Consider the following 16,819-nt stretch of genomic DNA (forward strand, 5'->3'; position numbering starts at 1 on the left):
TGGACACGGGTTCGAGCCCTGGTCCGGGAAAATCCCACCTGCCGCGGAACAACTAAGCCCGTGCGCCACAACTACTGAGCCTGCACTCCACAGCCTGCGAGCCACAACTCCTGAAGCCTGCGCGCCTAGAGCCCGTGCTCCGCAACAAGAGAAGCCACCGCAGTGAGAAGCCCGTGCACCGCAACGAAGAGTAGCTCCCGCTCACCGCAACTAGAGAAAGCCCGCGCACAGCAACAAAGACCCAACGCAGCCAAAAAAAATAAATAAATTAAATAAATTTAAATTAAAAAAAAAAATACGGATGCCTTGAGCTTATCCCAAAAGTTTTGATTTCATTGCTTTGGGGAGGGGCCCAGGCATCTGGATGTTTCTCGGCTCCCCCAGTGGCTCTCGTGAGCAGCCAAGTTTGAGAACCACCAAGGTTAGGATGCTATGGAAGCAGATAAAGGTTCTTCAGTGAGATGAGGGATGGATGGGCTGCTGGAGGGATGAGACCAACTGAGCACTGAAGGAAAGGGGAGAGGTAGCTGGAGAAGGAAAGGGGCAGGGAGAGAGTTGCATCTAAAGGACATTGCAAGCAGACGGGAGAAGAGCCAAGAAGGCTGGGAGCTGCTCTCGATGGAGAAGTCTCAGTCAGTCAGTCAGTCAGTCTCTCTAGTTCTGGCCTCGTCCCTGTGTCATCTTAGATACATATCCATTTCCCAGTACATGCCACAGTTTCCCAGTCAGTCAAATATAACTAATGATACCTGTTCTCCTTACATTAGGCATCAAATGAGGTGAGGAAAAATTAAAAGATAGTGTATCAGTGATCACTGGGAAAAAATACAGCATTAGAGTAAAACTTCTTTTATTCAGTATTTTTGGGGGAAAGAAGTATTTTACATAAATGAACTTTTAAAGTAACTGAAATTTAGCCATTCAAGACAACAATCATTAACAAATAAAAATCATTTCATTTTTCCTAACATAGGTCATTTGCAACCCTATTTTCTTAGAGTAAACTGATATCATTAGCCTCCTGCTTCCCGTTCTCTGCCTTCAGCCCCTCAGCAGAGATGTCGGATACTGAACCGTGCTATAATAACAGCTATGGCCTCAGGATCAGAAGAAGCGCAGTAGATTTATGATGTGGAAGATTGGGTTTTGAGTTCTTCGGTCTGTTTTTCATAAGTTTTCAATTTGTCTTGCTATCTGGGTACCTTGATTCTCATTGTTTTAAATTCTCCTTTTCCTTTCTAACTTGCTGCCTCTTCCCTATTGAGGACTGTAAAACCAGAAAACCAATCTTAGAATGAAATTTAAAAGTAAAAAGACTGTGAGTCCAAGCTTGCTGGAGAGGGTGGATTATGTGATGTCTTTAGTGCATGAATGTTTTAATGTCTGTGTTGCCCTTTTTAACTGACTTTCTGGGTCTTACTCTGGCCTGGATGTCTCATGCAGGAGGTGGCTGACTGCACTTTATGTGTGGGAGGTTGGAGGCCCACAGGAATTAGTTTGTCAGGATTCTCAGCCTTCCTTTTTCTGACTATTGGCCATCGACCTTTAAGGTTTTCCACTCCTATCACCAGAATTGTGTTCCTGTTAGACCAGATTTTGAATGTTTGTCACCAAACATTTATTGTTCACAAGGCAGAGGTAAGGAAGGGCAGATAGGTCCAAACTCAGGAGGGTAGGAGTGTCTGGAAGCAGATAGCCAGAACGGAGGCTAAACCACCTTCCCCAGGGGCAGAACATGGTAGGGAGTAGCACACCCCAAGTGGGAGGGCAGAGGGGAAGGAAGTGGTGGAAATAACCAGGTGTGACAAGACTGGGGAGGTGGAAGGTATGAGGTGGGGAAGGGTTAAGGACAGAGGTTTAGACCAGCTTTACTATGGAGTACATTACTCTGTGCTCCTTTATGTTTTTTTGCGAGTTACTGACTCCCTGACACTGCTCCAAGACACATGAGCTGTGACCATTATAGGTGACAGCTGCTAGAGAGAGCCACCCTGCAGGGGCTGCAAGTCGCCATATTCTGTGGGCCCCCACAGTGCAAGACAGGCCGTCTTGAGAAAGTGGCTTTCTGAGGAATAACTCTGAATGGTTCCCCACTTTGTTGTCTGCCATCCTCACAGTCACTGAGCTTCTGACTCTCCTTTCCTTCCCCAGGTCGGTGGCCGGATTGGATAAGGAGGCGGACTTGGTGCACATGGAAGTGCGGACAGCTGATGGATGTGAGTGCTGAGGCCACCAGGCTGGGCCCCGGGAGATCTGCCTGCAGGTCTCCCTCCTCTCGCAATTTGCATTTTAATGGCTTGGGAAGATGAAAAGCCCTGAGCTCCCTTACTGCCCTGTGCCTCTTATTTCCTAGAGTAGGGGAGAGGCCTCCAGTCCCAAGGGAGACGTTTCATTGAAATAAACCCTCAGGAATGAATTTTCTGGGGATGGGAGTTAATGTGACCAATTTTGAGGCTCCTGTTAGTCATTTCCTGGCATCTTCAGTGTAATTCAAATAGGGATGGCCATAGCTCATCGTGGTATTTTGCATTCACATGGTGAATAAGATGATGCCAGCTTTAAAAAAATAAACCTTTATATAGTCAAGATTACAAAAAAAAAAAAGTAACTGGACAAACTATTTCCAGAATTGTTTGTTCATTCATTCAGCAAATATTTAGGGATGGCCTACTGTGTGCCAGGCAAGATTCTTAGCCCTGGAGATACAGTGGTGAGCAAGACCTCTGTTGGCCCCGCAAATCAGCCATGGAATCCAAGATTTCAAACATGTGACCCCTTTGTACGTCGTACACCTGTCTACATCTTGAACAGAATTTGACTGATAAAGTATCATTTTGCACCAACTCAAGTATCTATAGGGCTCTTCCCTGTCCAAGAAAGATAAAATCAACTTAAATATGTGAAAATATATATATGAAATCTGAAAAATATATGAAAATATAATTAGCATATTCTAGATCACAAATAGAGCCAAATAATCCATGGAAATAATAGTGACCTTAGGGGTGCAGCAGATCAAAGCACCGGACTGTGAGTTGAGGTCCTGGGTCCTGCCACCCACTAGCCATGAGACCATGAGACCCCCTAACCTCTCTGTGCTCTGGTTTCCTACTATCTGAGGATACTCATCCTTGCCCTGCCCACCTCATAGGGTTATGGGTTGAATGTACAAACATAAGGAGATTCTTTTTGACCTGGATGCAGGTATTGGGTGCGCTTGTGCTTTGTCCATGGGAAATCTACTGCTTTTGAAGCCAAACTCAGATGTATGCTAGAAACATGCACTTTGGGGAATATATTTTATTTGCTTTATTTTTATTTTTAAAAGAGTTAGAAGGCAATTGACACTTGTTACTATATGCCTGGCACTCTGCTGAGTTCCTTCCTTCCTTCCTTCCTCCCTTCCCTCCTTCCTCCCTTCCCTCCTTCTTTCTTTCTTCCTTCCTTCCTTCCTTCCTTCCTTCCTTCCTTCCTTCCTTCCTTCCTTCCTTCCTTCCTTCCTTTCTTTCTTTCTCTCTCTCTTTCTCTCTCTCTCTCTTTCTTTCTTTCTTTCTTTCTTTCTCTGATACAGCCAGGGATGAGGGATGACCCACACTATTTTTACTTTTTTTTTTTTTTTTTAACAGAAGAGTTATATAACATCTAGGGAGGTAATGCCACATATTCAAATTCACTGATCGTAAGCATGGTGAAGCCTAAATTCGAAATTACTCTTAGTGCTGAGAAAAAAAAAAAAATGGGAAATTGGAGGACGAGTGGGATGGAGGGGTTTGAAGGAGCGTAGCAGAAAAGCAGGAGGGGAGCAGACAGCAGCTCTCAGAAGATGACCCACAGACAAGTGTTCAGGACAACCCCTGCCTTGGCTTTGCTTGTCATGTCAACTTTTTTTTTTTTTTTTAATTTTTGGCTGTGTTGGGTCTTCGTTTCTGCGCGAGGACTTTCTCTAGTTGCGGCAAGCGGGGGCCACTCTTCATCGCAGTGCGCGGGCTTCTCACTATCGTGGCCTCTCTTGTTGCAGAGCACAGGCTCCAGGTGCGCAGGCTCAGTAGTTGTGGCTCACGGGCCCAGTTGCTCCGCGGCATGTGGGATCTTCCCGGACCAGGGCTCGAACCCGTGTCCCCTGCATTAGCAGGCAGATTCTCAACCACTGCGCCACCAGGGAATCCCCAACATGTTTAAGCTGTATATGTGATCTCTGGTGGTTGTAATATTTTCGAGTTGGAGGACACTTTATATGCCTGTCTGACCTCCTACCTAGTGTAGGAATCCCTTCCCCCAGAATCTCTTATAGTGTGTCCTCAGGTTTCATGAGCTCAGGCTTAAGACATATCCTTTTCTACTGCTGGACAGCTCCTTTTTTTTTTTTTTTAAGGTAATTTCTTACATAAAGCTCAAACTTACTTTCTGAAAGTTCAAGAATTCTGGTCCACATTGGGATAAGGCCTGTGGTACAGAACTGCTGTGAAATTTTATGAGATTAAAAATGCAAAACACATAGAAAAGTTCCTGACCTATTGTCAAGAATTGAAAAAAGCAGACAGAAATATAACAGGGATAAATGTCATATGCCACACTTAGGTTAAAGTATAGTATATATTAATTCTGTGTCATTTTTTAGGTTTGTTAAAATGAGTTTTTCAATACTTCAAAGTATCTTCTTTCAACCTAGTGAATTGGCTGTAACCCCCCTTTATTTAGAAAGTGCACATAACAAGACTGAACTAACCGGGGATGTTTTATTTTACATACCCTAATGAAATGTATGACTCCTTTCTTCTTTGGTATGTAGTGAATGCTTTCTTACACTCACACACTCACACATACACATACATCTCTATCTTTTTGATCATCACAAAAGGGCACAACATATATTTTATTTCCTTTTTTTTTCCCCTGATGTGGTAGCTTGGACTTGAATTTGCCCAAATTCACACAGATAGCCTAGTGATAGAATAAAAACTAGAACACAAAACTCTCAACACACTACAAATAGAGGAGAACTTCTGATAAAGAACAAGTACAAAAGACCCACAACTAACATCATATTTAATGATGAGATACTGAATGCTTTCCCGCTAAGGGCAGGAAAAAGGAAGGGATGTTTACTCTTTTTTTTTTTTTTTTTTGAACTTTTGAATTTTATTTTATTTATTTTTTTATACAGCAGGTTCTTATTAGTTGTCCATTTTACACATATTAGTGTATATATGGGATGTTTACTCTTAACACGCCTTTTCAACATGATGCTGGAAGTCCTAGTCAGTGCAATAAAGGAAGAAAAATGAAATGCAATTCATACAGATTACAAAGGAAAAAAATAAAACTGTCATTATTCTCGTTGACGTGATTCTCTATGTAGACTATCACAAGGAATCTACAAAACAAGCTGCTAGAACAAATATGTAAGTAGAGCAGGGTTGTTGGATACAAAACATTCAGTGGAGAGAGGATGATTATTTTTAATGAATGGCGTTGGAAAAAATTGGGCAGCCATATGGGGAAAATGAACTTCAACCTATGATTTACAACTTATACAAAATGTAACTCAAAATGGATCACATTTCTAAATGTAAAATATAAAATTATAAAACTTTTGGAAGAAACTATAGGAGAAAATATTTGTGACTTTAAATTGACACCAAGAGCAAAATTGATAAAATAAAGAATCCATAAATTGGACTTCATCAAAATTTTGTTCTTCAGAAGACACAATAAAGACAGTGGGAGAAACTATTTGCAGATCATATAACTAACAGAGGACTTATAGCCAGAACACATAAAGAACCTTTAAAGCATAGGAATAAGAAACAACCCCATTAAAAAATATATATATAGGAAAAAGTTTGAACAGAACATTTACCAAGGAAAATATAAAGATGACAAGTAAACACAAGTATTTGCTATATTTGGAGTAAGTAATACCTAGATCCTTTGAGTCCTTTTGTTTTGTGACTCATATGTTTAAAAGAACAATAACAAAATTCTCTAAGAATCTTAAATCAGGAGAAATAATGGATCTTAGATAATTATTTTTCCTTCCTCAGACTTTCCTTCATTATTCCACTTTTTCTGGCATGTTCAAGAGTCTATTCCTTAATCAGCCCATTTCAGACCCTTTACCCTGTGTTATAGATTTGCTAACTGCTATTTTGAAAATTATCATCAAAGGGGTCTTGAGCAGTAAAATTCCATTTCTCTGCATCTTCCTGCACCACAGTTCTCATGGCCATTTTGCTCAACCAGTAGCATTCATGATCATCCTCTGGTGAGTTGGTTCCACTACAGATTCCTGGGGTCCACCTCAGAGGTTTTGGTTTAGGTGGTCTGGTACAGGACCTGGGAGTCTCCATATTGTTAAGCACACTCCCAGCGTGATTTTGATCCAGGTGCTATTCAGGAACACTGCTGTGTGGATCCCTTACCTCATGTGGTGCTGGAGTCACAGCTCGGGGACAGTTATACCCTCAGTAAGCATGAACAAGGAGCCTTGGTATTGGAGTCGGGAATTACCCTGGTCCGTAGCACCTGGGCTGTCACAGGAATGCAGGTGAGAAGAACGTATAAAGAGAGCAAATGTGTCTTTCTTTCCCTTCTAAAAATCAACAAGTCACAATTCGTTATAAAGTGCTCTCCACATCAAGATAACTTTCAAATGTCTAAGATCATGGATGAGAGAACTTCTTAAATATTAGCAGGAATAGTATGAGCTTTGTAAAGATCTTCAGGGGATGGAAACAGGATATGCCTATGAAAAAACAATTAAATGTTGCTCTATGTACTTCCCAGAGTATGGCAGAAATATAGAAATTTGTGTTACCTTTATTTATTGACCCACTCATAATTCACTCCACTGTGATAGAGCCCTTTCCATGTGTAGAAGGCAAGAGGTTCTCAAAACCTAGCATTAAAATTGCCACACACACACACACACACACACATACATACATACATACTCACCTGGTCCCACCACAGATCAATGAAAGAAGATTCTCCAGGGGAAGGTCATGGGCATTGCCCTGTATAAAATTGTCCTAATGATTTTGAAGTACATGTGGGGTTGAGAACCACTGCACTAGATCTGAGCTTCTCCAACATTAACTACAAATGAACCATCTGGAGAGCTTTTTAAAACACACCTTCCGTATTTCTGACAAGCTCCCAGCTGATGCTGCTGGCCAGTAGACCCCGCTTTGATCAGCACTGCACTGCACGAAGCTGTGGAGGGTGTGTGGGTAAATAGGACACAATCAGCATTGAGTAGCAGAGGCAGATAAGTACACAGATTATTACAGCAATATAATGTGCTGAAGGCCATGGGGACTCTGTTTTGTCTCATGAAGAAAGTGCTATCTGTGCGAACCAAAAGGCAGGGTAGCCCAATCGCTGAGGAGCGACTGAAGGCTGCACTGAAGAGCCCATGGTTAAGTTTCGCCTTGGGAGATGAGTTGGATTTTCCCAAGGGGATGGTAGAAAAGAAGAGTGAGAAAGTTATGCTAGACTTGTACTGTCCAATATGGTAGCCATTCAGTTACACATGGTTACTGAGCACTTGAAATGTGATGTCCAAATTGATGTGTGCCGTATGTGTGGAATACACACCAGATTTCAAAGACTTACTATGAATAAAATGATAGAAAATAGCCCATTCGTAATTTTTACATTAGTTTCATGATGAGATCATAATATTTTGGGTCAAATCAAATATGTTAAATGTACACTTTTCTGTTTACCTTTTAAGTATGGCTGCTGGGAAATTTAAAAGGTCATTGGTAGCTCCATTGCACAGGACTGCCCTAGACTGAGGGGCTGCAGGTGCAGCAGCATATGGCATGTGGCTCTTCAGTACGTGGTGTGGCATTGACAGTCCTGTCTCTAAACCTGGCTCCCACACTCTGGAGCAAACCCAACATAAACAGGTCCCTTTTCTTGTTTCGATGTAAGCATCTCCACTCTTCCCCAGTCCTGGTCCTCCTCTTTGGGAGTCAGACTTCCAGATTAAACTAAAACCATTGAATTATCTCTTGCCTTGGCATGGTTTAAACAGGGCAAAGCCAACCAATTTGGTTAATAACAGTGTGAAACCTGTTTCTGCCATGAGATTCAGGATTCAGATGGCTTTTTCTCCCATTCTCTTCTGGAAATCATCTCTGTCTGAATGTCGCAATGTCCCCTGTGAATATTCATATTTATATTCATATTCATGTTCTCTCTCCCTCCCTCTCTCTCTCTCTCTGTCTCTCTTTCACTCAGTTACTCAGTCACACACACACCCCTTCTCCATCCAAGAGACAATTGAGTGTCAATAGAAAGAGTATTAACTTGGTGCCCTAAGAGTTAAGTTGGAGAATTAACTCTGTCAATTAGAGCCTGTTTGACCCTGGACAATTTTTTTTTAAACTTTCTGTGAATCTTCTAGTGCTTCACATGTTTGAATACACAAATATGAGGTATTTTTGTAATTTTTTTCATCAATTGGATAACAAAGGTCTTATTGTAGAGTAAAATTTACAGTGAGGCAGGTTTCAGTTCAGTGAACAAAGGAGGAACAATTAAGAGGACCCCAAAATGATACAGACTGCTTTGTTAAGTAGTTGATTCCTCTTTATTGGAAATGTTCAAGCATAAGCTGTATGGGGGCCTTGTAGGACACTGTAATAAGCGAAACTTGACATGAGCTGAAAGTTTTTAGACATCTAGACTTGAAATTTCTAGAATCAAAACCCACAGCACATATACTATCATTCCTTGTCCTGGTACTATTATCACCTCTTCATCAATTAGTGCACTTTCTCACTTAGCCAAGATAAAGCCCAATACATCTTAACAGAGCATTCCAGGAAGTCATTAGTAATCAAATGGGCTTGGCACACAAGGCAAAACTATTAGCCCTGAAGTCTAAACTGTAGGTTCTAGACACATAGAATAATGGCTCTTAAAGAACTTCGGGTTACTGACTAGTTCAATGGTTATAAACCGTGTAACTCAGAGATCCAGCAGTATTCTAAGAACTCAGAGGCCAAGAAGAGGATAAGGGGGAGCTAAACCAATAGGATTACAAGCCTTCTGTTCATTTAGACACTAAAATCTACTTGATATATTGAGAATATAGGATTGTTTTTGATAAAGGATCTCAGAATTTTAAAAAATGGTTGGAATGGATTAGAAATTTTCAAATTGTATCACTCTCCAAAAAGCACCAAAATGTGTAACAATTTTCCCAAGGTCACATAGATAGTCAGTGACAGGGACTGAACCAGAATGTAGATTCTGGTCTGATTCTCAGCCTGATTTTCCTTCCATGGTTCAAATACATAAGGATTAGGGTCACTGGTTCTGGTGTCAAGTCGCCTGGGTTCAAATCCCAGAACCCTGAGGAGTATCAGGAATCCTAAGGTATTCAGGATCGCTGTGGTTTCTAAATGTCTATAACTCTGCCAGATCCCCCTTCTTTCCTAGAAGGAAAAGACACTAGAATTCTCCTGTGAGCAAAAAGAAGTTTCACAAAAACTCTAAACCCATAAGCACAGTAGGAAGGAATAGTAGCTACCTTTTCTTGTTTTGCTGATTTTTATTACCTACCTTGTCTCAGGTGCTGTGTTAGGCATTTGGAACAACGTCAACATCCTTTGTTTTGCCCTATGCCTACAAATAGTTTAGCCTCACTCCCCAGTCAAGGAAAAGGAGGCTTTTGGAAGCTAAATAACTTTTCAGAGTTTCTTGGAATCTGCTCGATTTCACTTATTTGCATTTGAGAGTTAATGTTGTTATCTAAAATAAATAGCTCCCGGGTATTTCTCTAAGAAAAGACCTGAAGAGCTGAATTTGCTTTTTGTTCACAATTTTAATTCACTTTTTCAATTTTGACAATATTACCCAAAGGGATGGAAGTTGAGCGAATCATGGAAAGTTTTTTTCTCTGAGATGGCAAGAGGCATGACGTTTAGGATAGTTTGATTATTTAATGATCTTAAAGGCAAAACATAATCACAGGTCAGAATATAGCACAAATGTATCGGCTTTTAATGTAATTCAGTTCAGCTTAACTTGCATTTACTGAAGCTTTATAAAGTCAGTGCGAGGAGAGAAAGAAAGATGACTAAGACTTTATCCAGGTTTCTAAGGAGGTGATCCTTTTGGAATGGTTTGACAGAGTGAGAAATGGTGGAGTTCACGGTGAAACTCATTGCTATAGATGGATGAGAAGCTTGCCTTAACAAAACTGCTGGTGGAAAAGCAGCCTCTTAGGAAGATAAGACTAAGGATGTTGGGTTATCTGCTTTGTGCTCTTTCCACATTCCTCAGTTCTCAGATCCAGCACAGATCCCAAGGCACGTTCACTTGCGAATATCCCGTCTCTATCACTGGCCTGGGATTCTTCTGAGGGCAAGAACCCGTTTTATGTTCTCTGCTTTCTGGAACCTCAGGGAGTGTCTGATGCATGCAGCTTCTCTATACACCTTGACCCAATACAAAAGAAATTAATCAGTCAGTCTAAGGTCACCCCTTCTCACCATATGAGACCCTTGGTCCACCATCTGTAAGATGAGGAGGCATGAGGCCGGACGCAGTGGTGCAATGGTACCACCTTCCCTAAAGTCTTGCTAGCAGTACAGCTAGTTGAAATAGGGCCTGGTACTGATAGAGTTATAGAGCAGGTCTCTCTATTCACAGGGAACAAAGCTTTTGACTTTTAGTTTTTGTAAGTGACCGCACCAGCTCTTAGAAATACATTTGATATTTAGAAATACATTAATTATGAGGATGATGTGACTCTTAACCATTTGGGGAATCCCTCTCTTGTTTTCCCATAAGGGTATCCTAATGAGATCTTCATTCAGTTTGGTCTTTCTAGTTTTCCGTTTGAGGATGTTTTGAAGGAAAGGATGGGAAATAGCAGTTCTAGAATAAAGATTAATCCATGTCCACCCGTTATCGTGTAGTTATACAGTGCCTTCAGTGGGCTTTCCCTACCTAAACGTCCACATGCAGTTTTCACTCCCTTTTTTAGAAATCCCCTTCTCCCACAGAACACTTCTCCATCCATGCTAAACACAAGCACTGTCTCCCCCTTCAAGTCCTCCTTAATTATTCCAGCTCCGATGTGCTTTTTCTTGTCTGAACACCTATAGCATTTAGAGACAGTAAACAGTGACGTCAATCCAGAATATGGCTTCACTAGCAGGACCTGTGCTGTCATGATCCTTCGATTCTCCACAGTAAAACAGAACATTACTTGTTAATTGTACGTAAGAAGGATGCTGAGTGTTAAATCTCCTTCCTTCTCTCTTTATGATTAAAAAGAACTAGCATTTGTTGATCCTTTAAAATGTATTCAACAACGTACTGACCTTTTTCATACATAATCTTATTTAATCCTGACGACGGTCCGGAGAGGCAAACACTTACTTTGTTTGTACCTCACAGATGAAAAGCGGAACTGCTGCTTAGCCCGGGGCAATCAGCAAGCAGCAAGTTCAGGATCTGAACTTCGCACTTTCTACCTTCAGAAGCCTTTCTCTCACACACCACAATATGCTTGAGAAGTCTGGACCGCTTTTCTTCCTTTTTATCGGGCATCTTGTGTTATTAAAACAAACACACACACAAACAAACAAGACCACAGTTGTTTAGAAGCCTATTTGGGGATTTCATGTTATATGATAAATATGTGCTTTCAGTTTCATCATAGAATCCTTATGACTGTATTCAGCCTCACTTGGAGATAATGTCCAAAGTCCAAATTTAAGACCTTTTGCAAGTTGGAGGCTTGAGCGAAGTGGTGATTCCTGCTCTCCTTTGACATCCCCAGTCCCCTGTGACACCCTCGGTCACTTCCACCTGGTAGCCTGGCCTGCCTGACATGTTCCTCTCCCCAGGCCCCTACTTGGGGTTCTCACCAGGCAGTGGGTATCTCTGTGTTTAGAAAAATAAAAGCATTGAGACTTCTGATATATTAGTCCGGCTACAGACTACAAGGCCCCTGAATTTTAAGTGGATTTCCCAAACGCAATTTTAGTGCTGCTTTCCTGTTAAATTGGACCTTTTTTTCCATGCTGGGCAGTGGCAAGCAGCAGGGGAGCCAAGAAGGAGGATGAGTGTGGCCCAATAGCTCACCTACCAGGGGCCACAGTTTAGGTAGGTTTCGGTTTTGTGTGGGGTGGCCTCAAGTACGCTTGATTCTTTTTTCAAAGTGTCCAAGTATGGGAGTAAATAGTAAATAGACAGGAGAGAAATGAGCCCGTGGGAGGGATAAGCAGACATCCTCCTGTGCACACCTTTGATTACCAGTACAAGGGGCTTTCCAAGACACTCGCTGGCGAGAAAGAAGCAGGTCGTCAAGTCAACCCTTGTGGTTTCTTTACATGTCTTCACTGCAGCGTTTCACTGGGTTTTAGTGCTTTATGCTAGGAGCAAATTACTCAGGCTGGCGGGGGGGACCAAGACTATGCCTGGTGCTCCAAAGCGCTTCTAGTGTCCTTGGCCTCTCAGCCAGATGTGGAAAGCCTTGCCTTCCCTTGGCCTCTCAGCCAGACGTGGAAAGCCAGGCCATTCTCGGCTTTCTCTGTGGACAGAGACAAAAGGGAGGGGTCCGCAGGCGGTACTCACAGAATGGGGAACAAGGTGGTCTTGCCAACAGGTCAGGGAACATGGGGACAGGGCACAGTCTATTCCCTGGAGAGGTAGGTAGGGACCAACTTACAGAGTCGAGATACGAAATGAATGGCTCTTGGTGGACTGTAGGCTTGTTTTGTTTGGCCTAATACTGTTTGGCCTGCACCATATTTTAAATTTAAATTAGCTGTCCATTTTTTACACATTAAGAAATGTCACATTAAAAAAACTGGGCCATTTAGCTTTATGTAGAAACTCAGAACTTCTTATTCCTGCATCTCAGTGATGACTGATGCTGAGAGGCAGCTCCCCGTGAAGAGGTAAGTGTTGGCCATTTTCCTGCAGTCCCAGCCGTTCCTCAGTGACCCCTGACGCTGAGACCATGCGCCCGCTGCCATCCATCGTCTTACCCCAGCTCAGTTTCCTCTTATACATTATTTGCCTGGCCCCTGAGACATTTGACTTCATTAGGCTAGTTGTAAAAGGCCTTCTATTTTACAGAAGAATATTTGGGCTTTGTCCCCGGGCACTCAGAACTGTGGGTGACTTTGAAGCCGAGAGGGATTAGCTGAGGTTAGGTTTGAGAGGTGACGCTGGCTCCTTGCCTCGGGGCCACCCAGCTTGCACTCCATCCTGCACCTGAGCACCAGTTGTGAAATGGACGCAGCAGGCAACACAGATGGGAAGGCCTTTTCCAGGCAAGTGGCAGGGGTTGTGGAGAGAAGAGAGAGGCTGGAAGCACTTCAGAGGCAGAGTTTTCAAGGCTGGGAACCAGCTGGATTGCATGGCATGTGGAGGAAAGAAAAGTGAAGAGGCTTGAGCTACTGGGCAGATGATGAGACCGCTGATGGAGAGAATGAGATTAGTGTTTGACGTGTCTGGAGGAAGGGCACCAGAGCAAATTGGCTTTGCCCAGATACAGACATTTGAAAAGTAGGGCTATAGCACATAATGAATTCATTTCCTACCAAAGCATGTTTCTTTGTTAAATTAGCGTTTTGTTTATTCATAAATGTGTGTAATAGCTAGCTAAAAATTATATGAGTGAACCCCTTCCTAGACAGCAGGGCCTTTCACAATAGAAAATCTCTGTCTCATGCACTGCCATATTCCTGGTACTTAAATAATACCCAATACATTATATGCACACAAGAAATACTTTCTGGATCGATCAATCAATCAATTAATTAAAGATCAATAATCAGGGAAAATTTAAAGTACCCTTGTTTTACACTCAGTTGTTATAAATTTTTATTTAAACTTTTGCCTTTATTTATCTCTGCCGCTTACCACCCCTTCCAGTGTAGCCTCCGAAACGTACTCACATCTGTGCACATATTTAAGTGGGCAAGCGCATTAGATGTATGTAGTAATGCATGTCATTTTAGATGATAACAAAGGCGTCTTTGCTTTTAATCCTAAAATGACCTCTATTTTTCACTTTGACCCATTTATTATTTTTAAATACCATTAAATAAACAATACACATTTTTAAAGCAAGTGTATACAGAGGTTTCTTTATAGAGATTCACATGTGGTTTTTCCTTGGGGAACAAAAAGCTGAATGGATTGTCTTCCTCGGGTGACCCTGTCGTCATGATCAGAATGCTGAGGCTCGAGGATTTCTCATTCAGCTACAGCTGCTGCCATAATTTTGCGGGGTTAGTTGAGGAAGGTTCAGCTGCTGAGATCTTTAGAAAATTTTACAAGTAATTATACAGGTTTTACTTATAATAAGTAAGTACATTCTTATTGTAAACACAAGAAAGACGTATATAATATAAAAAGCAAAGGCCCCGCTTCTACTCTCCTTAAGTCCATCCCTTTCCCCCAAAGTACTCATAGCTAATTTATATAGATGTCTTTTAGAACTTTTTTTCCTATGCAGTTATGGCACAAACCTGTATTTATAAAGACATTGTTCTTTGTTTTTGTTTTTTGTTTTTTTATAAATTGGATCGTGCCATACATGATACTAAATAATTTTTTAAAAGGTCTCAGAACAATGCACCTTGGGGAAATCAGCACCTGATGCAGATGTATCTACCTAATTCTTCTATTCACAACATGGTGCTTTGTTATATGTGTACGTTTGTTTATTTAAATGTTCTTTAATTCATGGACATTTAGCCAGTTTCTGGTTTTTCACTGCTATGAATAATGCCACAATGAACATTTTTGCCCTTGCCTCTTTGTGAAAATATATGAGTATTTCTCCAGAAAACGCCCCTTGAATTAGAATTGCTGGTAAAAAGATATGTACATTTAAAATTCTGATAGATATTTCAAATTTGTTCCTTCAAAAATCTGTACCAGGAATAAAGATGCAGACGTAGAGAATGGACTTGAGGACACGGGGAGGGGGAAGGGTAAGCTGGGACGAAGAGAGTAGCATTGACATATATACACTACCGAATGTAAAATAGATAGCTAGTGGGAAGCAGCCGCATAGCACAGGGAGATCAGCTCAGTGCTTTGTGACCACCTAGAGGAGTGGGATAGGGAGGGTGGGAGGGAGATTCAAGAGGGAGGGGACATAGGGATATATGTATACATATAGCTGATTCACTTTGTTATATAGCAGAAACTAACACAACATTGTAAAGCAATTATACTCCAGTAAAGATGTTAAAAAAAAATAAAAAATAAAATATAAAAAGTCTGTACCAGTTTACTCTTTGGCTGGTAGGATATAAGATTAACTCTTTCCCCACTCCCTTTCCTGAACTAGATATTCCTCTTTTTAAAAAAATTATTACAGATTCTTTGGACAAGAAAATGCAGTCTCATGGTTGTTTTACATTGCATCACTGATCCCCAGGAAGTAGGGCTTTGTGTGCTGAGAGGTTTGGTGACCATTGCCCCTTGTGTCTAAGTGTCTCTCTGCCATCCCATTTCAGATGCTCACTACCTCACCTGCAGGATCCAGGAATGTGCTGAGACTACGCGGAGTGGGCCTTTTGCCCGCTCCATCGACATCAGTTCCCTGGTCGTCCAGGATGAATATATCTTCATTCAGGTGAGTCCAGATGTGCAGTCAACGGTAGAGGGAGGATGCGTGGGGGAGGTCAACTGCTGACCGGGAAGATGAGGACGGCTCTCCAGAGGCTGTGAAGACGCGGAGCTGAGGTGCTGTCCCTCCTGTGCTTGCGGTACACGGTCCGCTGGGGAGATCCCAGACTTCTGGTGAAAGATGAAGGTGTTATGGGTCCTTATTGTTTACAGGGAACTTTAGTGGCCCACTGAATCCTTCAGTTGAATTGTCCTTTTATTATACCAAAGGGGCCTTGAAATGACCAGGACTTGGGCTGGAGTTTGAGATTACTTAGAATCAAATCTCATTAGAGATGAGTAATTAGAGATAAGTAATTTATCAAAGCCACATTCTATTTCTGTCCAAAGTGACTTATCTAATGTGGGAGTGAGAATCTCCAAGAAATTAAGCATCTCTAGGACCTTCTTTCCGTGAAAATCGAGGTCTCACTAAATCTTCCCCTCCCTTTCCAGTGCTGACCACCCCCTCAAATGTCCAAGCCCCAAATCCTTCACTCCAAGAACTCTGTGACTCCTAGAGAAAACTGGATGGGACGAACATTTTTAGGCAGGCAGTGGAAGCCTCGTTTTAGATTTTGAGTTTCACTGAAAGGAGGTGCAAAATAGATCAAAAATGAGGGAAAACAAAAGAAGATGCTCCATCGAGTGATGGACTGTGTGTGTCTGTGTGTGTGTGTCTGTGAGTGTATGTGTGTGTGTGTCCGTGTGTGTATGTGTGTGTATGTGTGTCTGTGTGTGTATATGTGTGTGTGTCTGTGAGTGTGTGTGTGTGTGTCCGTGTGTGTATGTGTGTGTATGTGTGTCTGTGTGTGTATATGTGTGTGTGTCTGTGAGTGTATGTGTGTGTGTGTCCGTGTGTGTATGTGTGTCTGTGTGTGTATATGTGTGTGTGTCTGTGAGTGTATGTGTGTGTGTGTCCGTGTGTGTATGTGTGTCTGTGTGTGTACATGTGTGTGTGTCTGTGAGTGTATGTGTGTGTGTGTCCGTGTGTGTATGTGTGTGTATGTGTGTCTGTGTGTGTATATGTGTGTGTGTCTGTGAGTGTATGTGTGTGTGTGTCCGTGTGTGTATGTGTGTGTATGTGTGTCTGTGTGTGTATATGTGTGTGTGTCTGTGAGTGTATGTGTGTGTGTCCGTGTGTGTATGTGTGTGT

At 41.9% G+C, this 16,819-nt stretch overlaps 1 protein-coding gene across 1 annotated transcript in view; it reads left to right on the forward strand.

The window, feature by feature from the left end:
* SORCS3 (sortilin related VPS10 domain containing receptor 3) overlaps positions 1 to 16,819 on the forward strand; it is a 602,186-nt gene that overhangs the window by 442,985 nt on the left and 142,382 nt on the right. The window contains exons 6-7 of the mRNA XM_068549046.1: positions 2,152 to 2,216; positions 15,513 to 15,631. Of these exons, the coding sequence (XP_068405147.1) occupies positions 2,152 to 2,216; positions 15,513 to 15,631 (184 nt within the window). The remainder of the gene's footprint in view (positions 1 to 2,151; positions 2,217 to 15,512; positions 15,632 to 16,819) is intronic.

The sequence above is a fragment of the Eschrichtius robustus genome, chromosome 7 (genome assembly GCF_028021215.1).
Source record: "Eschrichtius robustus isolate mEscRob2 chromosome 7, mEscRob2.pri, whole genome shotgun sequence".
Taxonomy (NCBI): Eukaryota; Metazoa; Chordata; class Mammalia; order Artiodactyla; family Eschrichtiidae; genus Eschrichtius; species Eschrichtius robustus.